Here is a 22,806-nt window from a genome sequence, read left to right as displayed (position 1 = left end):
CAGCTGCGAGACGGAGTCGCAGGTGGTGGAGTTGGGTGTTAGCCGATTCGATGTGTAGCCGATGGCATTTGATGAGCTGGCGTCTCATTCGTTTCAGCCAGCCATACCACATCGCACCATGGTTGAGGGTCTCGTCAGCTCGCATCTTGCCAAGAAGAGTGGTGGCCTCCATGGTGATGGCACGTTGGATGTTGGGATCGGACAGCAGCTCTCGTGGTAGTCGCCAGTAGCCCTTGGTAGTGGTGCAGAGACTTTGGGATAGAGTCACAGTGTGGGCGAGATGGTCACCACCATAGCCGTTCGGGTCATATGTGGCCACGGGGTTGAGATGGGATGCCATCGCGCTATCCAAGAAGAGGTAGTCTAGCCGGTTGACCCGCCCAGGGCCACTAAACAGACGTGTGGATGGATTGAGCTGGCGCCACACATCAACCACACCCAGTGCTGTGAGCCACTCCACACAGTCCGTTCTGCCACTCCCCTGACTTGAGTGCAGGGTCGTGGCATCGAGGGATGAAAGCAGTGGCATATTGAAGTCGCCACCCACCACGTGAAGGCTGTTGGGCTCAAAGTCACGAGGCAGTGATGCGAAGAAATCACCCCGGAGAAGGGGCTCCACAGGAGCATAGACATTGTGAATGTACACCGGCAGGTCACTCCACAATGCTCTGACCACCAGGTAACGGCCCGGGATATCGTGGTTGGACACGTGAACCAAGGTGGAGTAGCCAGGCAAGGACTTGTGAAAGAAGCTGGCTACCCCGCAGTGCCGACGGTGAACCGGGTCGGCAGTGGTTGCTCTTGGATCGTTGGTGAAGAGGGTGTAGTTGCCAGCACCAACCTCATTGTTGAGGTGGTGGTGGAAGGTATCGAGTTGTTGTGCATTGCGCATCTTCGTTTCTTGAAAGACGACGCAGGTTGGAGGTTTTTTGAGACGTCGAGCCACGAGATGTCCGTTGATCTTGAGGCCGTTCAGGTTGCAGGTGGTGATGGTGAAGGATGAGGTTGGGTCGAGGAGGTTGGCCGGTAGCACCTTAGTACTGACGGTTGACCACTTGGGTCATGGTGGAGTCGTCCACCGGGGTGGCAGTGTCATCCACTTCGTCAGTCGGGACGACAAATCGGCCCAATTCCTGATCCCATCGTGTGATGCCGATGTGTGGAAGGCTGACGAATCCACTCTCATGAATGTCGTACAGGTGCGCCATGACTCGGTTCATGTCGTCATCACCATCAAACATCGTTTCCATGATGCGCCACAGCTCTTCACCAAGGTGGGTTGACATGAGGACAGCTAGCATGGTTGGAGCCGAGAGGGAGCGCAGCCCACGGTGCGCAGGGATGATCTCAATGGTGCATCCAGTGGACACCATGACGGCTGCATCGGATGCAAAGTAGAGAGGGCTATGGGCTGCTGCAAGCACCTCAGCCAGTGCCAGCACCAGTTCCAAGTCCAATCTGGACAGGGTCAGCTCGTCACCAGCTTCCGTCTCGGAAACGATGGGTGTCGGAGTGTTGCAGGGCCCGGAACAGCTCAACCACCGACTCTCTGGTCATCTTGTGTCCAAACGACTTGGTGTACAGCTTGTCAAATGATGCTGAGCCACCCCAGGTCGCACGGAGCCAGCGGTGCAACAAACGCTGGCGAATGAGCAGCTCAAAGGTGGGGCGATCTGCAGTGAACAGACGATGCAGCTGGACCCCAAAGTCCACTGGGTGTCGTGCCATCATGATGCAGATCGAATCCACACGGCCAGAGTCGAACTCACTGCCACGAACAGCATCTGCCACATGGGATTCATGGTAGCGCACTAGATTGGGCCTCGAGGAGTTGCAGCTCGGCCAGCAGATCATCCAGAGGCACCTCGACGTGTGAGACTGTGCCCTTGGTTGGTTTGGGGCACGTCACATACTCGTCGGCAGTGGGGTGGGCAAGGTCGTTGTCGGGCTGGTGCAGCTCGGGGATGATGGATTCAAAACTCACACCATCGTGGTTGGCCCGGTGCACCGCATGTCCAACGTTCCAACGCTCATGGAGTGCCGCAAACGCATTGGGTGACTGACTGACGTCCAGGATCGACCAGGAGTGTGAACACGGTATGGGGCTGGGTGCACAGACATTGGCTTGCGGCGGACATCCGTCCATGCGTTGGGGTCCTTGGTCGTGGTTTTCTGCCGTTTAGCCGGTGTGGCCTGAGTTGCAGTGGTGGTGGAGGTAGGGGGGGTCGTTGGAGTCACGTGAGTTGTTCCAGCTGCGATGGAGTCCAAATCAAGACGAGCCAGTCGCTTGTCACGAAAGAACCATCCACGGCCATAAACGCGGAGGCACCGACCACGGAAAACGAATTCCTCAACCATCCGACCATCGAGCAGCATGGTGGATGGGATTTCAGACCCCAGGAAGTGGATCCGGTAGCGCGATCCAGCCAGGCCCGTCGTCGCAGACACACTCGTATACAGACCCCATAGGAAACGAGGTTCGAGGTGGTGCAAGGTTTCAAACAGGAGCCGTTCCTCAAACAGGCCTTGCAGGCCAGCCGGGATGTCCATGTAGAACCCATCGAGCGCATGCGGAAGGGACATTTGAAACGACATCATGGTGGTGGTCTTGATCTTCCCAGACGTCGTGGTCACACGCAACTTCAATGTCGTTCCTTGAAGTTGACGGAGAGCAGTGTCACTGGCGATACCCCACCGTAACATACGGTTTTGGGTATCCTTCTCACATTTGATGACGTCAACGAGGGTGTCGCCCTTGACCAACGACTGGTTGTCGTGCAGCAGCGACGCCATGGCGGCATCCTCGTTGATCGCCTTGGTATGGTTGCCCGTGTCCATGTGCAGCCACCCGACGACCTCACGCTTGTCGTGCTTCTGGATAGGCATGGTGTCATGGAAGGCGAGCGTTCCGGCAGCGTGCTTGGCCAAGAGAGGTGCCAGGTCGGCCATGGATGGACGGTAGACCCCCACATCCTTCGTCCGGGCGGTCTTGGTGGCCTCGGCACGCTTGGCAGCAAAGGCAGCCCATGGATCGGTCGATGGCGGCGTGGTGGCAGTCGTAGCCGAAGCTGCAGAGCCACGGGCGCGAGGGAGCGAGCGTGGGTTGACGTTTTCGGACGATCCAGCGTCACCAACACGAGCAGGTAAGGTGGCTTGGGACGATACATCACTTCGCGCATCGCCAGGGCTGACGGTGTTGGCGGTGGATAGGCTCAAACGGCCAGAATCGTCGTTGGCGGTCACCGGCGACCCCAAATCTGGATCGGCGACATCCATGATGGTGCTGGCCACTCTGGTAGGCCCGGTGGATGGTGGTGAGGCTGACCGGTCACGCAGCATAGGCGCAGGAGCGGTTGCAGCACTCACGGTGGTGGTCCCAGACTGGCTAGGTATGGTCGGGTGGTGGCTCAACGTCGTCCAAGAACCCAAGTTTGCACCCGTGGCGCCGTTTGAGGTGCCGTTTGGCACACCGACAGGTACTATTGAACTCGGGGAGATGGCATGTTGACGCACCATATGCGGCGAATCAGGAACGGTGGAGGCGGCGTCGCGCCCCGCCGAAAACAGGATCAATCCAAAATCGCCCATTTCGGCCACCGGAAAGGTCAAATCGAGGATTTCAACCTCCATATCATCGGACACCATCTCACCAGGTCCCATGGTAGGTCGTGAGAGTGCATCAATGGTCTGCACCATAGAATTGGTGCCGGCGGCGACGGTAGCGGGTAGATACCATAGTTAACTCAAGTAAACAAGTGTCTTGAAAATTTATGAGGCAAAATAGGAACTGTGCCACATTAGCTCAGTTGGTAGAGCGTCAGTCTTTTAACCCAAAGGTCCCCGCTTTGAATCTGGGTCCCGCCATTCTTTTCGACGAATTCAAAAACCGTCACGCGACATCCCTTCTTTTCAGGAAGGGATATCCGGATGAAGAGGACCCGCGGTTCGGTTAAATAACCGGATCGTGAAAACACTGTAAACACAACCAACACCCCCCAGTGAGCCCAATCAGCCGGATAACGCGAGAAGGCAATATTGTAAATTAGGAATAATATCCGGTTAAAATTCTAATAAATCTCCATTGACAATGAGCTATTCCCCCCCGTGAGAGTGGTTAGGATGACTATTCAAGAGCACACCGACCAGTAGGCCACTAAACCAGTGACTGAAATTTTGTTCAGTACTTTTCCATTCTACTATTTCGAAGTCTACAATTCAAAATCACAATGTGATTGGGCAATGACAAAGTGTCTGGTGAAGTAGGAATGTCATTGGCTGAGCATACATAATCCGAACAATGACCATGTAACCGAATGTACACTTTGCGGCTAATGAGTTTCTCATTGACTTTGGAAATCACTGAGTGTTTTCCGAAATATCTACCAATGCATTGTATACTGGGCATTTCGATCGAATGGTATGAAGCATTCGTTTGTTGGGGACTCAAAAGCGCATAACCTCCAATACTTAAAAAACCTCAATAAATTACAAGCAAATATCCACAGTCGAAATGATTGGATTTGGCGCGGAAACAACGCCAGAGAGCACTGCCACACCATCCATTCCAAAATTTTCTTCGCTGCTCACGTCCTTAAAACACTGCGGCTCGTGGGATATTGTCGCTGCTGTCTTCAAGGAGAAGTCAGCAACCTTTTCCAAAGGAGTCACGGGGTTCCTCCAGTGTGTCCATCCCTTCATGAAGCACAAGTACATTGACAACGTTGCGTCGAAGCAGACTATGGAGCTCCTGCGGTCATCGCTTTAAGAACTTCCCTGCTGCGATGTACGCTGTTGACGTCACGTTTCAGCAAACCAACGCACCTGCTGGGTCCTTTGCGGAGAAGAAGCTGTACTTCAGCAAAAAGCACGGCCACTATGGATTCAAGGTGGACGTCAGTGTGCTGCCCAGTGGTCATGCTATCAACGTCACTTCGGCGGCCCCCCGAAGCATTGCGGACATTGCAATCTGTGAGTCCAACATTGACTTCCACGTGGAGAAACTTGAGAAGACCTCTCACGATGAGTCGATGCTTGATGCTGACCCACTGGTGACCGAGTATCCTACAGCTTGGGCGCTTTTGGCCGACAAGGGATACCAAGGATTGCACCGACGTGTTCGTGCGATTACTCCGGCGAAGAAGCCAGCTGGCGGCATGCTGTCCCATGCTGAACTTGTCCGAAATGACAAGATCGCGAGCGACCGTGTCATTGTGGAGAACTTTTTTGGCCGTCTCAAGACGTTGTGGTCTATTGCCAGCGACAAGTATGCGTGGAAGCGGGAGAACTATGATATGTTCTTTCAGGACTGTGTAGCATTGACTAACGTTCATATTAAATCTTTACCATTGCGAGAGGACGATGAAAATGATCATAATAGGTATGTAAATCGTCTTCTTGCACTTGGGGAGCGGACCAAGGACAAACGTACTAATTCTGCCACGAAGTCTCGAGATCGGCGCAAACAGCGTTTATCCCTACTACTACCTCCCGAGGACGTTGGCCATTACGGTTACGACAGTCCTGATGGCAGTGGGATTTTTGATTAGAGTATACAGCTGTAATATGCAATAATACTGTTGCTGGTGCTTAAAACGTTAACTTCCAAAAATACACTGTACCATCGAAATCGGCGTTTACATTCGTTGTTTACTCGTTGACTTCCGAAATCAGTCAATCTCCCCTGTGTGACGAATGTATTCGGATTTTAGTACAGTGGATCGTGAAAGTGGAGTATAGTTCTTGAAGTGCTCGGTCATTGGTCTAGTGGTCTAGTAAATGTACCTTTTCGACAAATTTTCGGACAATTGTCGCACAACGCCACGTTTGAGGAATCCTCAAAATACACTACGCGTTTAGAACCCCAGCCTGGGGTCCTGGAGCAAGCGCGTGTGTAGGAGATACCGCCACAATACGCTGCAGCGGGAGCCTGGTGACCCGACGTAAACGTGCGTAGTGTACTCCACGCCACCAGCCTCCCGCAGCAGCGCTTTTGTGACATTCAGCCTACTCTACAAGCTCCCATAGTTGTGTGCCCCGCAAGTAATGAGTTCTTTAAAGAATTTTATTGGCTATAAATAAATGCACGTATCCAATCAAAACCAATTATATCTGGAAATCAAAAATTGCCGAGAAGTTTGCGCAGGGGCCATGCTACCTCTCCGTCGCTGTTTGCTGCGCTTTGGAGGTACCTTAACTGACAACTTGCATAGTAAAAACGAGTGGAGATTATACTGCTGGTGAATTTGCCCGTCGTTGTTGCTCGCATCAATGACCACAACAGAGTAAACCGACCATGATGGCATTCGCGTAGCGCAGCGCGTACACGGTTTCCACGAGGCAGAGAAGGATGGTGACGGCGGTGAGGACCGCGCCAAGGACGAGGCGACTCACGTAGGCTGCGAGGAACTGATGCAGCAGATCGAAGCTGACCACGGAGAAGACGGCCTGGATGCCGAACGCAGAGTTCTACCAGAGTCCTTAACCATGCAAACAGTCCCATTGAAATGACAATGCGATGTATGGTTTATGATGCTCCCTTGCGTTCTTACGTCTGTGCAATGTGATTTGGCGTGAATAACCAGTTGACAGTCTCAACGACTACCGGTAGTTATGCATGTACTAGTGTGCTAGCTATTTGGGTTAATAATTTAGAGTGGCGGTGAATCCACACATGAAAGTAGAAGTTCAGCCACTAAGAGCGACTTGCTCATAGTGCATGTAAATCGCTACAGTTGTATCGATTGCAACCCCTACATCGTTTATAACCCCCCATGGCCTTCTGTCCCCTCCACAAAGATTCTGTTTGCGGCTTATCTACGTTTGAAATCACACAATAACCACTTACGAGGTTAGAACCACCATTCACGACATCATGACTAGCTCATAGTGATTGACGATCGCCAGAATAGCAGCGACTGCACCCCCTGCACCTCAACAGCCCATATGTATCCCCCCTTCCCCTCACAATATTCGACTTGTAGTTTCCCCCAAGCCAAATTGCTTAGCACACTCTCTATTGTTCTCAACGTTCACTCGAATATACAAATAACACTGTCAAGTGCATACTCCATCCACTCGTATTCCCTAATCCTGAAAGAACTGAACTACACTTCGCAATATATCGCGCGATACCAGTTCTTGGTATTTGTGCTCTGTGAAGTGTGGGATGTTGGAATTCAGACGATAAATGCTTGTCACTATGAGCCAAGAATGATATGAGTGAGCACAGTATGAGTTGTAAGACACATATTGTCCTAGACAAACCGGTAGGGGGATGCTACATGTCGAATATTGTGAGGGGAAGGGGATACATATGGGCTGTGGAGGTGTAGGGGCTTCAGTCGCTGCTATTCTGGTGATCTTCATACACTCTGAGCTAGTCATGATGTCGTGAATGGTAGCTCTAACCTGGTAAATGGTGGTTGTGTGCTTTCACATGTAGATAAGCTACAAGCAGAATCGTAGTGAAGGGGACAGGAGGCCGTGGGGGTTATACACGATGTAGGGATTGCAATCGATACAGCTGTAGCGATTTACATGCACTATGAGTAAGTCGCTCTTAGTGGCTGAAACCTCTACTTTCATGTGTGGATTCACCGCCACTCTGACCCAATTGCTAGCGTTTACACGAATAACTTGTCGTTGAGCTCCATACACAGTGTACGTTTTACTTCTTACAGTTAACTTTCACGCAAAGTCACATTGCACACACATAAGGCATACTAGTACAAAGGAATATTTACAGCGCTACGTCAAATTGCTAGCTCATCTGCTGGCATGGTTCAGGACTCTAGAATGCTTGTCTTGCCTTACTAGCAGAAATGGATTTGCTCGTCGTTGATGCGGCAAAAACAACGGGCTAATCCTCTAGTATACTGTATCAGCTCCTCTCGTTATCACTGTGTTAGTTGTGAATAAGGTACATGCAAGTAAGGCTAAGTAGTTAGTACATCAGTCAGGCAATACGAGGCAATACGCTTCTCATCAACCCTATCATACTCCAGAAGTACTGCGTTTTGATTGGATAAATAATATTTTTATGGCCAACCACACATTTCAATGCTGTCATTCTTCAATTTGCCACCTCACACACACTGCTCACTGGGTCCACGGGAATTTAAGTGATCGATCCCCTTGAGCATTCAGCCATCCGTTGGTACCGCAAGCAAGGTTCATTCTAACGTTATATCTAGGCAGTACATATATATCTCCCATAGAAGATGACTTACAGAAGCAGCACAAAACACGACCCACACACGACATACGTGAAACTTTGGCGGCTTGTGGCATAGACTGACACATTCAGCCTACGCCACAAGCTGGCAAAGTTTCCATGGGAGTCTGGTAGCATAGAGTGCAATTCACACGACTGCTCCAGGTCACGAGGCCTAGAGCAATCGTTCGAGGTTTAGCCCCACGTAGCTACGTACTCGCAGTATTACCAGTGCATCCTGATTCACGTCCGCTTCATGCCATCGATGGTTGGTCATAGGGCCGACGATAAGTTTAAGGTATTTCGTGATTTCTCTACCTTATTCCGATGATTACCATAACCAAAAAAGTCACCTTTTCCACTCTCACTACTTGACTTTTTCAGCAGGCTTTTTGTCCATACGACTTCCTCAAGTTTTGGGGATAGGGACATTGATATATTTGAGCCAGTTCACTATTTTTGGGATATCCACAAAAATCTTCCATTTTGGTACTGTAGCTGTCCACCTTCCCAATTGATCTGACGCTGAAGTGCATGGTATGATATCGAGAGGCAGCCAAGTTCACTCTGGAATGGAGTTACGAACGCTGCTAGCATCGCTCTAGTTGTAGTTAATATTTCAAAGTTTTGCGATGGTATGACAAGTCGATGGTCACTATCGCCTTGCTATTGAGTTTCCCAAGGTTGGTCATGCCGGTACTTGCAAGCCTACTTGACCGCAGCGACTTTATAATACCCATGCACCAAGTTATAGAGTGTAATTGTTGCTGCGGACTCTTGTCCGTGATGCGCGATGCGCGACCGCATAGAGTTTTGCGGTCGTGCTTCTTGGACAAACCCGCGTCCACCGCAGCGTCCGAACGAGAGTCACCGGCATTAATTGTCGCAACGATATCAGCCAGATATCATTGTATCAGTGAATGCAGGTGACTCTCGTTCAGCTACATCGTCCGCGTGCCCGACGACGACGAGACGTGGTTCACGATACCGACCGCCGGTCGCTGTGTCCAAAGCCGACATTGGGAAACTGCACGAATGGACTTTGCTTTTTCCATACAAATTGTAATATATTTGTTGGGACAATTACAGATGTAAGCTTACTGTTAGTTGGGATATCCCAATAGTGTGCAATTTTCGGGATACAAGTGGATGTCCCAACCCCAAATTTGGTACATACAGTATTCGGGACATCCGGTGGGGAAGATTTTGTCCCATCTGCTGTTCCAATATCGAGTTGGGACATAGTTGGGGATGCGGTGGAGATGCTCTTAGGCGCATGACTTTTAAGATCTATGTGCAAGAACCAATCAAAAGTTACCAATATTTAGGAGCAAAACTGTAGAACAATTGTATGTCGATTTGCTGGGAATTTCCGGATATAGAGAGGTCAAATCCCTACTTTCATAAACCACGCGACGGCGTTTGATGGGTTTACTTATCTGTGAGTGTGGCAGTTTCGCATTTGCGCGCCATTTCCAAACGCACGCCCTTCTGGCAGCTCGTCGATACCCATGAGCGCCATTGAGTCTGTTGTCTTCCACCGACATGCCAGCCCCAACACTATGATGCTATTCCTCTACGACTACTACAGTACTTCCTAGGGACGAAGAAGTCTTGTTTGGCAGTCCTCTATGGGAAGGACGAGAAAACGATTCATTTCACTTCCACGACGCACCACTACAGCCGAAAGTTGTCAACCTGACAGCGGACGCGTTGAGCTGACCGACAGTCTCTTTGATCGCTGCCTCAAGTATGAGCTCGTAAAACGAGGTTTTTTAGTGCGCCCCCACCTCTGGTTGTAGGCTTAGACGTGGGCTTTGTGAGGATACTGTATCGTGTTCCTCGCGGGAGTGTCTGCAACGTCCATGGTGGTGTCCGCGTCAGGGATGTTGTGAAGTGAGTTTCAGTGCGGCACGTTCTCTGAAAGCCTGTTATCTGAAAGGCTGGTTTCGGAGTAGCCAATCATAGTCTAGCATGAATAGATTAGCCAATGGGCGAGGTTTGTGATAGGTTCAGTCGGCGAGATTCGATTCGACGGAATCTGGAATTCTGTACCAAATCCGCAATACGTCCCCTTCTACGACAGAGATTGCAACTTTAAACATTCGTTGAAAATACATAACCTATGGTTACTTCAATAACTGTATACTCGGAGTAACACGAACACCAAAGTTATAAGCAAACTTACATAGTTTGATTAACTGTAAGCCAACAACATCGATCTAAAATAGATTGCCCAGTTCAGATCAATTTGGTTAGGTTTTCTCGATTTACTCTTGTCATAGAACTGCAAAACAATTAAATCTCCGCGTTTCAAAGGTCGAAAATGTTGCACATTGTACGTATAGTATGACCGTGGAGATTCGGAAGCTCCGTTCCAACTGTACGTATAGCACTTATGCGTGGAGATTCGAAAGCTGCGTTCCATCTGTACGTACAGCACTTATGCTGTGTCTTCAACAGATTATGTACTATTTACGTGAAGGCTTTGTCGACCATGATTTAGGCCCCAGTGACTAATTGCGACTGGGACGAATTCATTTTGTAATTTGCCTTTCGATCGGACTTCGCCAGGTCCGTCAAGTTGAGACACAACAGGACGCCATGATGACGTCAAGCTCCGCCGACCAAGGACCGGTGCGGCGCTTCTTGGACGGTGACGACACTGGCCCCAAGGACATGCATTTGCAGAGCACAGGTACACTGTAAATGTATGGCTACCCATTTACTCCATAAGTCTTCTTACCCTTATCCTTGATTCGCAGGAGTTGTCACCCTCCATGTTGTCGACGTCCCAGCCGATACTGACGATGATGATCACTCCAAGCAATCCGCGAAGCTACCCCATGGCGACAAGCCGCCACCACTCATGTGGTGCGACGGCATTCGTGGCGTGGCGTCGCAGATCGTGGTCACATTCCACTTGTTGTACTTGTTCAACTTCCTGGAACAGTACGCCGACACAACATGGTACCACACGCTGCGGGCGGGCCATGCGGCCGTGGAGATGTTCCTCATTCTGTCCGGATTCGTCCTCACCGTTCGTTTCTTCGCCCGCTTGCAAGTCATCGAGCGCGCTGTCGCCAACGGGGACGCCACCACCGTGCGCCTCGTGTATGTCGATGCGTATCTGTCAATGGCATCCACGGGTGTCCGCCGCATCCCTCGTCTGATGGGGCCGGTTGTAATCGGTGCGGTGCTGCACATCTTCATCTCGTTGTACCGGGGACATGCAATTGCGCCACTGGCCCTTGTTGAAGACGTCCTCAAGACCCTGTTTGTGATCTTCCCGCCGTTTAACTTGACGCTGTGGACATTGCGCGTGGAACTAGAGGGGTCGCTCTTTACCATGGCGGTGTGTGTGATGCTATCCAAGCTGCGATACCGCCACCGCGTCGTGGTGTGCCTCGTGGCCCTGCCAATATTCCACAATCGGTTCGGCGACTTGCCTCACTACTTTGGCTGTTTTATGCTTGGAATTCTTTTGTCTGACATTATCACCAAGCAGCAGCATCAACTAGCCCATGGCCCCTTACCATCTTCTGTTTCCCGTCAGGAAGCAACCGTGTTCCCCCGCACTCCCCCCAACACTGTCTCATCGTCATTGGAATCACTGGGATTATCCTTCTGCTACATGATCTATCATGCCTGGAAATCCGTCCACAGCACATGGAGTGCCGTTTGTCGACGGTTACCTTCGGGGGCGGAGCACATTGTGACCAACGCGTCGTACTCGTTGCTGTTTCTATTTGGCTCGTGGCTGTTCATCTACCGACCAGAGTATGCCGCCAACTACGGCAGTGTCGATACGCTGATCCGCTTAATCTTTGAAAAGGAGCATGCGCAGATGCTGCATCGACTCGGGTCGGTGCTCATCCTGTACACCGTGTGCTGGTCGGCATGGCTCCAACGAGTGTTTCAATGCCGGTTGTGCCGGTACTTGGGCCGCATCTCGTTCGGCGTGTACGTTGTGCACTGGCCCATTACGTTGTTGATGGGGGATTACGTCAAGCCCTGGGCCCAAGGACAGGGCTGGGAGGAAGAGACGGGCAAAAGACTCGCAGCGGCGGCATCTTATGTGGCGTCGCATGCTGTGGCCCATGTCACCACTGTGTATATGGACGAGCCATACGTAAAATGGCTGAGGGCGCATGAACGACGACTCGAAATGAACATCTCCCCCAAGCCCCTTCCTCGGCATGGTTAGGGAATAGCAACCAATGTTTTGTCCGTAGTACATGAAGCACTACGTACAGTACTTCGAAGTAATATATTATTACCAGGTATGCAACGTAAACAATCAATTTACAATCTAAGTGTAAGAACAAATCAAAAGTAACCAAAATCAACACGTACGGAGCAAAAACCCCTTTAACGCAATGTTACCCTTCGCTTTCTATCCAGATGATATATCTTAGAATGCATGAGAATACATAAGTTACTTACAGTTAACTTACCAGTGTCAATTTTGAAGTCCTCAAGTTGAGATTGTGTGTATTACTTCCGAATGATGGTTTTAATAAGCTTTCATTTGACTATACAAAACTAACGCGGGTAGGGCACCAGTCATCGGCAAAGACACCCAGTCATCGGCACTGTTGTAAGCCAATAGAAATGCCCGAATACCTCTTATTGGTCAAAATGTAGTTCTTCAAGAATTTGTGCCGCTTATAAATTAGAGGTTGGACCAGTCAATTTTGTGTTGATCATACAGAAAAGCAGTTAATACCCATTCTAAACACATATGCCTTTGATAGCTAATATGATGACAGCATCCCGCGAACTAGATAGAGTATGGAGGATTCAATACATTACACAAGTCTAAAACGTGTGCCGATGACTGGTGCCCTACGAAAAACGCTACTTTTGAAAATCCTTACTGCACGTGTTTACTATTTAAATTGATATCCTTTGAACCTCAATTCATGAGCTGAATCTTGCGGTTATTTTGATATTTGTATCATCTCAATATGTGTTGTAGTCAACGAGAAATCGACGAACAAAGTAAGCAAAGTGCGATGCTGATGACTGGTGCCCCACGTTACTGTGTTTCGTGAATTTCTTTCGTAAAGGGGTTATTATAGTACAATATATTCCATAAAGCCAAAATCTAGACCTATTCGGCACTTATGGATGCGATATGTTTCCACCACGTTGCCCACAAATAGCTTATGGGCCCATCTGGTAACCTCAACCATTACAATATTCTGGCTCAAAACGCCATTTTGGGGTGGAATTCAATAAATCTGAAAAGGATTGAAAGATGACTTGCTTGAAAAGTTTTAACCCAAATCCAATAATTCCATGTGGGATTTACTCCTTGAGAAGGTCCAAAACGCCATGTTACAAAATGGACCTACATGTATTACCTCCATTTTGAAAGTGGCATTTTTGGTTTATCCAATTGTCCAGAAAACGGAATATTATTTTTGAAATATTACCAGTCGCACCCTAAAACAAGCGGACCAATTTAAACCCATTTGCATATTTTTGGGCGGTTAGGTTAAAAACTGCCTTCCGAGGAATTGATTGGTTTATTCGCGTGCACCTTAAATTGGACTTTTACGTTACACCTCGATTGGTTTTATGGATTCACTGTCAATAACGTTATGATGAATGATGTGCTGTGACGATAAACTTTTGTCCTATATTAATATATTGTAGATTCGGTACAAATTTCCAGACCCCGTCAAATCGAATCTATTAGCTATTCCAATTTTGAGTCTATTTGATTGACTCATATAGAAAAGACAAGTATATTCAGCCAATCAGAACTTCCAGCGTGATTCAATATTGATTACAAAACCACGAGAATTTCTGAAGTTCATAGCGAATTCACAATATTTGTTGATGTGATTGTTTTGATAACGTTACGAAGTGGATCGCTCGACAAAAATGAGTTCGCGAACACATCAATTCCAATTCATACGTACAAGCACTGACCTCCAAATCGCCCGTCAAGTCCTCCTCCCCAGACTTTGTTTATTCCATGTGTTTATTCCATGCATTGAACTTTAGTCATGGCATAGATATAATACGCGGAATGCAACAGCACACAGAGAGGTAGCGACTCCTCTATCACTCAAGCAGCTCAATGTCATCACCCACGCTGTTGCTAATCCAAGGACAGTTGAAAAATCATCAAGCATATCACCATGATTTTGTAACGTACTGATAACACACAGTTGTTACAATGTTGTTCATTTGACCCGCCAAAAACTCGACTTTGAATTGATACCATGACCTAGGATGAAGTTCAGCCGCTTGTACACTACGTCCCCACAACCTCTCGTTGCATTCACAACGATTCGTTAAGCGTACTGCCCACCTCAAAGGTCAACTGTTAAACTCAACCAGGTACCTACTGTACACTGCATATGATTGTGGACAAGTTTCAGTGCAAGCAATCAGTAGTATATAAAGCAGCTGCCCTTTTGAAATATTTGGCACGACATGAGGTAAAGCCCCATGCATTCTTCCTTTATCCGCCGGCTGTGGCTGTTCTGTGGCATTTCAAATGTCAACGTTGAAGGCCGCCGAGCGGGGGTTATCCGGTTCCGGATAATTCCACCGGCGATCTTTTCGTGAAAGGGAAGCGAACAGGCAACACAAGAAGAATAGGACGGTATACAAACATCAAGATGAATTGACTCGTGCAGCATACATATTGCAGTTTTCCAGCAACCCCCAAAAACGAAACCGCTGACTCGTGCGTGTGGGTGCTTCATTTGATCTTGATCGTGCGACGTCGACAAGGATGGACGACTCGACATCATCCTCGATGGAAATGGCGCAACAGAAGCAGCCACGCATGATGCAGCTACAGCCAGCGACGACCTTGTTTGACTACCCCGCGCGCGCTCGGACGTCAAGCAGCAAGGGGATGCCGCCATTGTCCTCGACAATCGGTCACACGTTTGAAGATGACGAGCAGGACATCTTACGTCAGTTGCTTGGCATGGAATCGATGACCCCGTCGGCGTCCATGCAAGGCTTTCACCTTCACCGAAATGTTGCCACCGCCACACACCAACATGCGTCGACATCTCGACCGTACTTGGACTTTTACGAAGCATCCAGAGGACTTGGAGCAGTTCCTCGGTGGAGTGACGAGGAGGAAAAGTATCCAGTGGAAGCTGCGCCGGTGGGCTTGACCAAGGCGGTGGCGGCAGCAGCCTCAACGCTCTTGAACCCCGTCAAGAAACCCCACGAATGTGCGATCTGCCACAAGCGATTTCGAGCCAAATCCGAGTTGATCACCCACGAACGCATCCACACAGGCCACAAGCCTTTCAAGTGCATGTACGAAGGATGCACCAAGCGTTTTGCCCATAGCTCCAACTTGGGTACGATCATGCATCAGCGACTAGAAGATGCATATCGATGATGTCCTTAGGCGCCCATCACAAAGCCCATCAAGGCATCAAGCCATATGTGTGCATGCACGAAGGCTGCGGCAAGCGGTACGCGCACAGCGGATCCCTCAAGGAGCACGTGTGGAAGCATTATGGAGTGAAACCGTTCAAATGCAGCCACTCCGACTGCGATCGGACGTTTACTCAGCGGTCCAACTATTCCCGACATATGAAGAAATGCCACGGGCTGGACAACAAGGACGGCGGCGGCGGCGGCACTCGCATGGCCGCGAGTTATGCCGGCTCACCATCGGAAATCAAGAACGAGTTAAGTTATATGTAGCCAGGGTGAACTGCTTGGCCTTTTGATTTATTGACCGTAAAACAAAACTGAATTATTACATCCGACCCGTGGGAACATGGCAGAAACAATGAGAAACGCGCGCTTGTTGTTGTGTAAGTACATATCCAAGTATCTACTCCTCAACAACCCCACCGCTGCCGCTTAGATCTCGCGCTTGCCCAGCAGTTCCGTGATCGCGATCGCCGACGTGTACGAGTTGGCCGCGTATGTGGCGAAGTCTCGCTCGGTCGAGTGCGAAGGCTTCACGTATTGACGAGGCACGTCCGGAAAACCTTCCGGGGCCGTGTACTTGGCTTGCTGGTGGTGGTTGGCGACGCGACGGAACGACGCTTCTTCGACGTTGCGGTTTTGGGCGTTGAACGCGGCGCCTTGCAGCAATTCCTACCGACAACACCGTCAGTCAACAGATCATGGACATGGCGGCCACCATTCCACGTACGTACCAGCTCTTCCCGGGCGCTACGGTCACGGCTCTTCATGCCGCCGTTGATCCAGTACGTGAAGGGTGTATCCATGATGGTTGTGCACAATTCAATGATGCTCAAGGCTTTGGCGGCGTCAAATTTAATTCATTGGCATACAAACATCAAGTACAAACAATAAATTACCAGCGTGGCTGGCTAAGCGGCTTAGCAGTGAGGTCGCACTTATCAAGGAGAATTGATACGTACTTTATAGAACCAGGTTAAGTACGAAGTCGAGTAAATTAGCACAATACTACCGGTACTGTAACAACAGTCCCGCCGACGGGATCACATGCTACAGCGGCTCCTTCTCCGAGCAAGTCTCAAGGATCGTACAAGTAGATCTACGATATCTTTGAATACAGACAAGAAGGCAAACAGAGTCGTGCATGTGTACCTTGGTGCCCTTGAACTCGCCTGTGCGGGTCGGTGTCCACGATGGAATGGAGAATATGTTGGTGCAAATCTTGACGCCGCGAGCCCGGGCTTCGATGAGTCTAACGCATGTACAAACACAAGTGATATCGCTTAGCTAAGATGCAATCGTAAAGCTTCATGGTGTGCTTGCACTGACCGGGGTAGCAGAGCTTGGATGCCTCTGGGAACCAAATACAAGAAGATCAACGTGGCATCGGTGAAATCCGCGTCCGTCGCGTCTTCATGGCGAATACTCACAAGATCAACGACATGGTGCTGTTCCACAGATAGATGTGCTCGACGGACAAGGTCTGCGTCATACTCGATCCCAATACATGTGCAACCCGTCGACACCGCCGCCGTCACCAGGAAGCGCGCGTCGCCACATCCAATGTCGTACACCACATCGCTCTTTTGGGGTCGGAGCATGTCCATCGCCACTTGTATTGCCCCATCTCCTGTCGGGTTGAACGGTGCAAGGTTTGTTGCAAGCACTGCCGCGGTTGTCATGGCGGTAGATTTCAAGTTATCCGGAATCGACTTTATCCGGATACCCGTAGATAATGCATTACTAGTACAGTATTCGCGATGGACGGTGGATTTCAAGGCGACGGACACTTCGTCGGCGACGGAGGTGCGACCTTGCAGGCCCTATGGTATACAAAGCACATGATGTTCATTCGTGCGTCTTTGTCGATGATGGATGCGAGTGTGTAGGGAGGCTTGGACGTGGAAGATGATTCCGAATTGTCCAGGAAGGTATGTGACAAAGAAGAACAAAGTGCTGGCGGCGATGCCGTTGGAAGACTTGGTGGGGCTATTAAACAACAACGTCGACGGCACCAGTGGAGGAACGCAAGACATTCGAGTGATACACACGACCAGCGATACGATCGTGGATGCCGTCCATGTGGCTGTGTTTCCTGATGGAGGTGGTGTCATTACCTACTGCAAGCCCTCGGGTGCATTTGTGCACACGCTGAACACGCAGTCTGGATTAGAACGGAAATTGGCGGGCTTGAGGTTGTCCTCGTGTTTACACGATTGAAGTTGATTGTGGCACAGTATACCAGGCCCAACCTACGCAATATTGCAATTTGCTAATATCAAAGAAATGTTTTCATGCAATTTATGGTCAAGTTGAGGCGGTAATATATGCAAGTGCGTTGGTTTTATCAAGTGACTTCGTAGTTTCCTCAAATCTATGAGTAATAACACAGCGAGAATCGATGTGAAAGCTCCTTTGTACTTACACTGTACTGTTGTCCATGCATGTGATCAGCTTCACCCTGCCTCGGTGAATGCGTTTCAAGTACTACGTACCCGTAGTAGTGTACTCAATTCTTCATCACGGTCTATAAATAGGTTGCCTTTGCCGCTCTAAAAATAGAATGGACGGTCGCTGATTGGTGGAGATACTGCCGAGATCTGTTGCGAATTGACTTGATTTTAGTATACGTGGCCCACTCAGGTCGAATATCTTCCGACCTGGATATATTAATATTAGCGTTTATCTAGGTATTTGTATCCAGTAATAATTCACCATTTTTGAATTGTCGCAACAATCCCCACAAGGCGTTTCTTCTGCTCGAGAATCGCCACAACTCGGTTCTGACGGTCATTTCCGAACCCCGTCCGTCACTGCGATGCCGTCGTCGCCAACACACTCGTCCATCGCCATGGTGCTGATGAACTTTAGCAAGGTGGAGGAGGACAAGACCATCGCTCCCTCGTCTTCGGACGCTAACAGTAAGGTGCTTCGTCCGCATCCACCGTTCAAGCGACTTAAGCCAGGCGAGCAGGACAGGCCCAAAGTGGAGAATGCACCCACGGGTCAACGCGCCATCTCCATGGAACAGATTCGCGTGAACATCATGAAGCGACGAGAGAAGTTGACCCAGGAGAAGCACGAACGATCTCTCATGATCGACACGATGCATCTCCTACGCGCAACTGAGTACCACCACCGGCGGTTCCGAGCCCACAAATCCACCCCCACCGTCATGCTGGCACCTCGAACTGAAGTGTCCCCATCCTCGTCTTCTGTCGTGCCGCCCATGTCCATGCATGCCATCGCGGCCAAAATCCCGCGCTTTCCAAGTCTGTATGTGAGAGACGACGACATCGTGGGTTCCGCCGAGGATGCTGCCGCGGGTTTGTTGTGTCGATATTCCACGGGGAAATGTCCACACTTTCGCGCACAAAAGACAGACGGCACGTACTTGAGCCTGTGCCACATGCATCGCATCCGGGCCAACGCCAACCAACGCAAGTTAGACCGAAAGAAGATACCTACTCGAGGCTACCGGTCAGAAGATCCACAGACAGCCCCGTCGTCCTCGTCAAGCAGTGGCAACAACGACAGTCCCCGCAGCACCACTAGTTCGTCGTCACTCCCGCAAGATGCATCGTACTCTAAGGATTTGGTGACCCTCGTGCGCCGCATATTACAACCGACCCATAACCGACCCATCAGCACCAGTAAGAACCAACGCCGACAACACATGGACGACACTAGCAGTTGCAGTAGCGACGACACTACGTAAGACTTTATGTAAACGCAAAACATGCACGTTTAATTGAGCTGGTCAACATGCCAATAAGCATGGAGTATGCTGCCCTGTTGACATGAAAATGCATAAATATGCAATCGTAAGCAGCCGAGGGATCGATGAATCTACTTTTTGTACAAACCTTTTCTATCTATCGATTCTTTAATTTTGTGATTAACGTTACTATTAATATACAGTAGCTACGTATAGTATTGTCCACTTCCTAATTTTGCATGGTTCGTTCAATCGAGCACAAATAGAGCCGAGACATCTGATTGGCCATTATCCCACTTCGCCCTTTCCAGTAGAAACTCGAAAATGGATTGTAGCCAATCAGCGACAAGTAATTTCGGATTGACCAATGAGAGAGATTGGTGCTCGATTCGCTCGGCGAGATTCGATTGAAGGGGTCCGGAAATTCATACCGAATCTCCAATAGTAAGTTAGTTTTTATTGTGTGTTGTACTCAAAATTTCCTCCGGCGGTTAGTTGAATACAATCGCCGGACTTTCGAAATTTCATATACTAATAAAACTACTACTGGTAAGTAAGTTGAAGAGGTATCTTTGTGACTGCAATACTAGAAGCAATCTTTTTACCCAATCGTATTGCAACCTTCATATTTTATAGCCAATCATACTCCTTTGCTCGATTAGTTGGCGATCATCCCCAAATAGGCAAATTAGTGTGTGACTTCAAATAATGTAAATGACTTCACACATTGTACATACAAATCGACCGATGGATTTGGTGAAGCAGCGCAAATACTATTCAAATTTTGGCTGATAGTACAGTAACGTGAATAATAGTACTAATACTTCCTAGTACTACGTAGTAAGTAGTATTAGGCAACTTGAGTACGGGTAAACACATTTGTGGTGAAGAGAACGAGACACATTTGTACTAGTTAAGTGGTAGATACTGTAGGACATGATGGGAATCTCATGTGTATATGACCAAGAACACGAGCACAATCAACACGCCTGTGAGCATGAGGATGCCGCCGAGTTGACAAGTGTCTACAGGCCCATCGTGAACCACACCAAACAAGTCATCATGGGACAGACCTTTGGTTTTCAGCAGCCGACTCATGCGCGTCATGACAAAGTTCATTCGTTCCTGGGTATCGTCCACGTCCATTTCCATATCTTCGAGCATTCTACGCAGCACAATCGGGTCAAGGAGATCACGGCATGATCATCAGCACGCAGTTATATTGGTGGTGGTGTTAGTGGTGGTTAGGCACCTGTTTTGGGTCTTGATTTCCGCGTTGATGTCCACGGCGACGTGACCCAGTCGACTCACAGTCGTGTGCAGTTGATCTAAGTTCTCGTCCTGATCTTGCACGATTTGCTACAGACATGACCTTAGAGGCAGGAGTGGTGCATGCCGTTATGCACCTGCTGCCGCGCCTTTTCGTCCACGAGAATCGCGTTGCGATCGATGGTGGTCGTGGTGGTCGTGGTGGGGGACGACGCGGCGCTCTGTTGCGATGATGACGAAGTTCGCAACAACTATTGTCCGACGAATGTTCACATAATTAATGTAAGCATGACGGAAGCATAATACCCTGCGTTCATCCCGGAGCACGCGAGTCTTGACGGCGTCGGAAGACACTTCTGCGGAGATGCTCATGAGTTCCTACGTGTGCAGCCGTGGGTTAGCACGATCCACGGGAACGTCGAGGAGGTACATGGCGTGTAGAAGATACGAATGCCTTTCGCCCCGACAGTTCGACGCGATCGATGTGCGCGTACTTGGTTCGGTCGCTCTCGATCGCTCGGATGCTTTGCTCCAGGAAGCCCAACGACCGCTCCGCCGACGCCACTTCTTTCTTCAAGTCCTCGGTGGTTTTGGGGAACTTGTTTGTCGGCGAGCCACCGACGTCGTTCCATAGTAGTTTCCACCGCTTGTGCGTGTGATGGATCGACGACACCTTGGTCTCCAGCTCCCTACATGGGATTAGAGTTGCGGCCTTCGTCGCACATGTGTTGGACGCACTCCTTGAATACGTAGTATGGATCTCCACTAGCTGATGCACCTCCTCCGCCGACGCTACTTCCAACCAACGATGTCTGCATGCTTCAATCGCTGTCGTCGTCAGTACTGCGATCAAGGCGTTTTGTTCTTCCGTTCGAAAATCCAGCATCCGGATATATCCGGACATCTTTAAAATGAGAAACCTACACACAGAAATGTATTCCAACCTGCGCAACCAATTAAATTGCACAACCCCCCACGACGATATCAGATAACGTCACAAATAATTGTATTTTTGGTCAAGAATTAACAAATAAAAATTTGGAGAAGCAGGGTATCGATCCCTGTACCTCCCGCATGCTAAGCGGGCGCTCTACCATTTGAGCTACATCCCCATCAACGGCATTTCCCCCGTCGACAACGGCCATACTTTTGTCGAGCGTATCATGCGCAAGGCAAACATTGTCGCATTACAAGAGACGAAACTGAAAGACAGCCATCACCTGTCCACTTTCACCTACCACATTCAACACGCTCTCGGGCACGGGAAATGCTTCATTGCCGTGAATGACCCCCGTGCCAACCCCGATTATGTCCCCGCGCTAAATGAGGACATAGCGCATCGTAGCGGTGGCGTCGCCCTGGTCTTTGACGACACAGTCCCCCGGCATATGACCGAGCTCGACGTCGCCTACAAATACATGGTGGTCAATACCCATTGGCAGGAGACCCCTGTATACTTCCACTGCGTATATGCACCTGTTCAACCAACAGAACGGGTCGCATTTTACGACAGTCTACCACGCGACTTTCCAGAGGACAGCATACACGTAGTGATGGGAGATCTCAACCTACCATTTGACCTGTATCTTGACGCGGACAAACCACACCACGTACATACCGTGGGCCGAATCAACTGTTTGGAGTGGCTTGCAGCCCTACGTGTGACCGACGCTTGGCGCATGCATCACGATGAGGATCGTACCTATTCGGGGCCACACAAAACGACCCGCTTAGACTATATCCTTGCCGATACACACCTTGTCAGAGACTGCTACGTCTCAAGCGACTACAAACGGCCGGACGCACACGTAGCTGGTGACCATGCGATCCACACACTCGTGCTAGAGGACACACATCAAACGATGGGGAAAGGATATTGGAAACTGCCGAAGGAACTCCTATAGTACCCTCAGGTGCGAGAGGCCATCGCGACGGAGGCTTCAAGACTCCTCGTCGTCCTCCGCGACGCACAAAACCCAGGCGTTGTGTGGCATGCTTGGAAGAAACGTACACGGAGGTTCCTCCAAGAAGCCCACCGCCACGTCAAACCGCATTTTTTACGAGAAAAGACAGCCTCCGCCGTACGCTTGGCGGAAGCGCGGCGCCTACACAGCGAGGGGTTGTCAAATCTCGAAGATATCGAGGAGGAGGAGAAACTTTTCCTCGAATCGGAGGACTT

At 49.7% G+C, this 22,806-nt stretch overlaps 13 protein-coding genes and 1 non-coding gene across 16 annotated transcripts; 6 read left to right on the top strand and 8 right to left on the bottom strand.

The window, feature by feature from the left end:
• Nucleotides 1-38: 38 nt before the first annotated feature.
• On the bottom strand, nt 39-892 carry H257_16177 (hypothetical protein; the record flags this gene model as incomplete). The annotated part of the gene is made up of 2 exons (XM_009844531.1): nt 39-76; nt 118-892. 2 exons carry the CDS (start codon nt 890-892, stop codon nt 39-41), a joined length of 813 nt encoding a protein of 270 aa, XP_009842833.1.
• Nucleotides 893-1,034: 142 nt separating this feature from the next.
• On the bottom strand, nt 1,035-3,660 carry H257_16176 (hypothetical protein; the record flags this gene model as incomplete). The annotated part of the gene is made up of 4 exons (XM_009844530.1): nt 1,035-1,490; nt 1,540-1,784; nt 1,813-2,063; nt 2,120-3,660. 4 exons carry the CDS (start codon nt 3,658-3,660, stop codon nt 1,035-1,037), a joined length of 2,493 nt encoding a protein of 830 aa, XP_009842832.1.
• An 850-nt stretch (nt 3,661-4,510) lies between these two features.
• H257_16175 (hypothetical protein) lies at nt 4,511-4,765 on the top strand (the record flags this gene model as incomplete). Its single annotated transcript, XM_009844529.1, has 1 exon — nt 4,511-4,765. One exon carries the CDS (start codon nt 4,511-4,513, stop codon nt 4,763-4,765), a length of 255 nt encoding a protein of 84 aa, XP_009842831.1.
• A 16-nt stretch (nt 4,766-4,781) lies between these two features.
• On the top strand, nt 4,782-5,323 carry H257_16174 (hypothetical protein; the record flags this gene model as incomplete). Its single annotated transcript, XM_009844528.1, has 2 exons — nt 4,782-5,263; nt 5,314-5,323. The coding sequence occupies 2 exons, from the start codon at nt 4,782-4,784 to the stop codon at nt 5,321-5,323; spliced, it is 492 nt and encodes a 163-aa protein (XP_009842830.1).
• A 529-nt stretch (nt 5,324-5,852) lies between these two features.
• Nucleotides 5,853-9,232, bottom strand: H257_16173 (hypothetical protein; the record flags this gene model as incomplete). Its single annotated transcript, XM_009844527.1, has 3 exons — nt 5,853-6,008; nt 6,292-6,465; nt 9,158-9,232. 3 exons carry the CDS (start codon nt 9,230-9,232, stop codon nt 5,853-5,855), a joined length of 405 nt encoding a protein of 134 aa, XP_009842829.1.
• Nucleotides 9,233-10,819: 1,587 nt separating this feature from the next.
• Nucleotides 10,820-12,419, top strand: H257_16172 (hypothetical protein; the record flags this gene model as incomplete). The annotated part of the gene is made up of 2 exons (XM_009844526.1): nt 10,820-10,910; nt 10,978-12,419. The coding sequence occupies 2 exons, from the start codon at nt 10,820-10,822 to the stop codon at nt 12,417-12,419; spliced, it is 1,533 nt and encodes a 510-aa protein (XP_009842828.1).
• Nucleotides 12,420-14,906: 2,487 nt separating this feature from the next.
• H257_16171 (hypothetical protein) lies at nt 14,907-15,910 on the top strand (the record flags this gene model as incomplete). Its single annotated transcript, XM_009844525.1, has 2 exons — nt 14,907-15,558; nt 15,609-15,910. The coding sequence occupies exons 1-2, from the start codon at nt 14,970-14,972 to the stop codon at nt 15,908-15,910; spliced, it is 891 nt and encodes a 296-aa protein (XP_009842827.1). The 5' UTR covers nt 14,907-14,969.
• A 3-nt stretch (nt 15,911-15,913) lies between these two features.
• On the bottom strand, nt 15,914-16,489 carry H257_16170 (hypothetical protein). The gene is made up of 2 exons (XM_009844524.1): nt 16,375-16,489; nt 15,914-16,312 (listed from the first exon to the last, which is right to left on the bottom strand). Exons 1-2 carry the CDS (start codon nt 16,444-16,446, stop codon nt 16,073-16,075), a joined length of 312 nt encoding a protein of 103 aa, XP_009842826.1. The 5' UTR covers nt 16,447-16,489; the 3' UTR covers nt 15,914-16,072.
• Nucleotides 16,490-16,601: 112 nt separating this feature from the next.
• Nucleotides 16,602-17,326, bottom strand: H257_16169. Of its 2 annotated transcripts, XM_009844522.1 has the most exons (3): nt 16,970-17,326; nt 16,793-16,892; nt 16,602-16,739 (listed from the first exon to the last, which is right to left on the bottom strand). In XM_009844522.1, the coding sequence occupies exons 1-3, from the start codon at nt 17,320-17,322 to the stop codon at nt 16,719-16,721; spliced, it is 474 nt and encodes a 157-aa protein (XP_009842824.1). In that variant the 5' UTR covers nt 17,323-17,326; the 3' UTR covers nt 16,602-16,718. The 2 variants fall into 2 exon arrangements, with proteins under 2 accessions (XP_009842824.1, XP_009842825.1); XM_009844523.1 differs by having other exon boundaries at nt 16,793-17,326.
• A 29-nt stretch (nt 17,327-17,355) lies between these two features.
• H257_16168 (hypothetical protein) lies at nt 17,356-17,940 on the top strand. Its single transcript, XM_009844521.1, has 2 exons — nt 17,356-17,468; nt 17,530-17,940. Exons 1-2 carry the CDS (start codon nt 17,401-17,403, stop codon nt 17,858-17,860), a joined length of 399 nt encoding a protein of 132 aa, XP_009842823.1. The 5' UTR covers nt 17,356-17,400; the 3' UTR covers nt 17,861-17,940.
• Nucleotides 17,941-18,400: 460 nt separating this feature from the next.
• H257_16167 (hypothetical protein) lies at nt 18,401-19,415 on the bottom strand. Its single transcript, XM_009844520.1, has one exon. The coding sequence runs from the start codon at nt 19,058-19,060 to the stop codon at nt 18,647-18,649; it is 414 nt and encodes a 137-aa protein (XP_009842822.1). The 5' UTR covers nt 19,061-19,415; the 3' UTR covers nt 18,401-18,646.
• Nucleotides 19,416-20,236: 821 nt separating this feature from the next.
• Nucleotides 20,237-21,482, bottom strand: H257_16166. 2 transcript variants are annotated; one of them, XM_009844518.1, is made up of 7 exons: nt 21,366-21,482; nt 21,058-21,316; nt 20,934-21,005; nt 20,765-20,878; nt 20,611-20,717; nt 20,432-20,523; nt 20,237-20,383 (listed from the first exon to the last, which is right to left on the bottom strand). In XM_009844518.1, exons 1-7 carry the CDS (start codon nt 21,443-21,445, stop codon nt 20,307-20,309), a joined length of 801 nt encoding a protein of 266 aa, XP_009842820.1. In that variant the 5' UTR covers nt 21,446-21,482; the 3' UTR covers nt 20,237-20,306. The 2 variants fall into 2 exon arrangements, with proteins under 2 accessions (XP_009842820.1, XP_009842821.1); XM_009844519.1 differs by having other exon boundaries at nt 20,432-20,717.
• A 184-nt stretch (nt 21,483-21,666) lies between these two features.
• Nucleotides 21,667-21,739, bottom strand: H257_16165. The gene has a single exon. It is a non-coding gene; the product is annotated as a tRNA-Ala (tRNA).
• A 51-nt stretch (nt 21,740-21,790) lies between these two features.
• Nucleotides 21,791-22,439, top strand: H257_16164 (hypothetical protein; the record flags this gene model as incomplete). The annotated part of the gene is made up of 2 exons (XM_009844517.1): nt 21,791-22,325; nt 22,393-22,439. 2 exons carry the CDS (start codon nt 21,791-21,793, stop codon nt 22,437-22,439), a joined length of 582 nt encoding a protein of 193 aa, XP_009842819.1.
• Nucleotides 22,440-22,806: the final 367 nt, after the last annotated feature.

The sequence above is a fragment of the Aphanomyces astaci genome, assembly GCF_000520075.1.
Source record: "Aphanomyces astaci strain APO3 unplaced genomic scaffold supercont1.81, whole genome shotgun sequence".
NCBI lineage: Eukaryota > Oomycota > Saprolegniomycetes > Saprolegniales > Verrucalvaceae > Aphanomyces > Aphanomyces astaci.
Note: the sequence above shows the minus strand (reverse complement) of the source record. Positions and strands in the feature narration are given on the sequence as shown.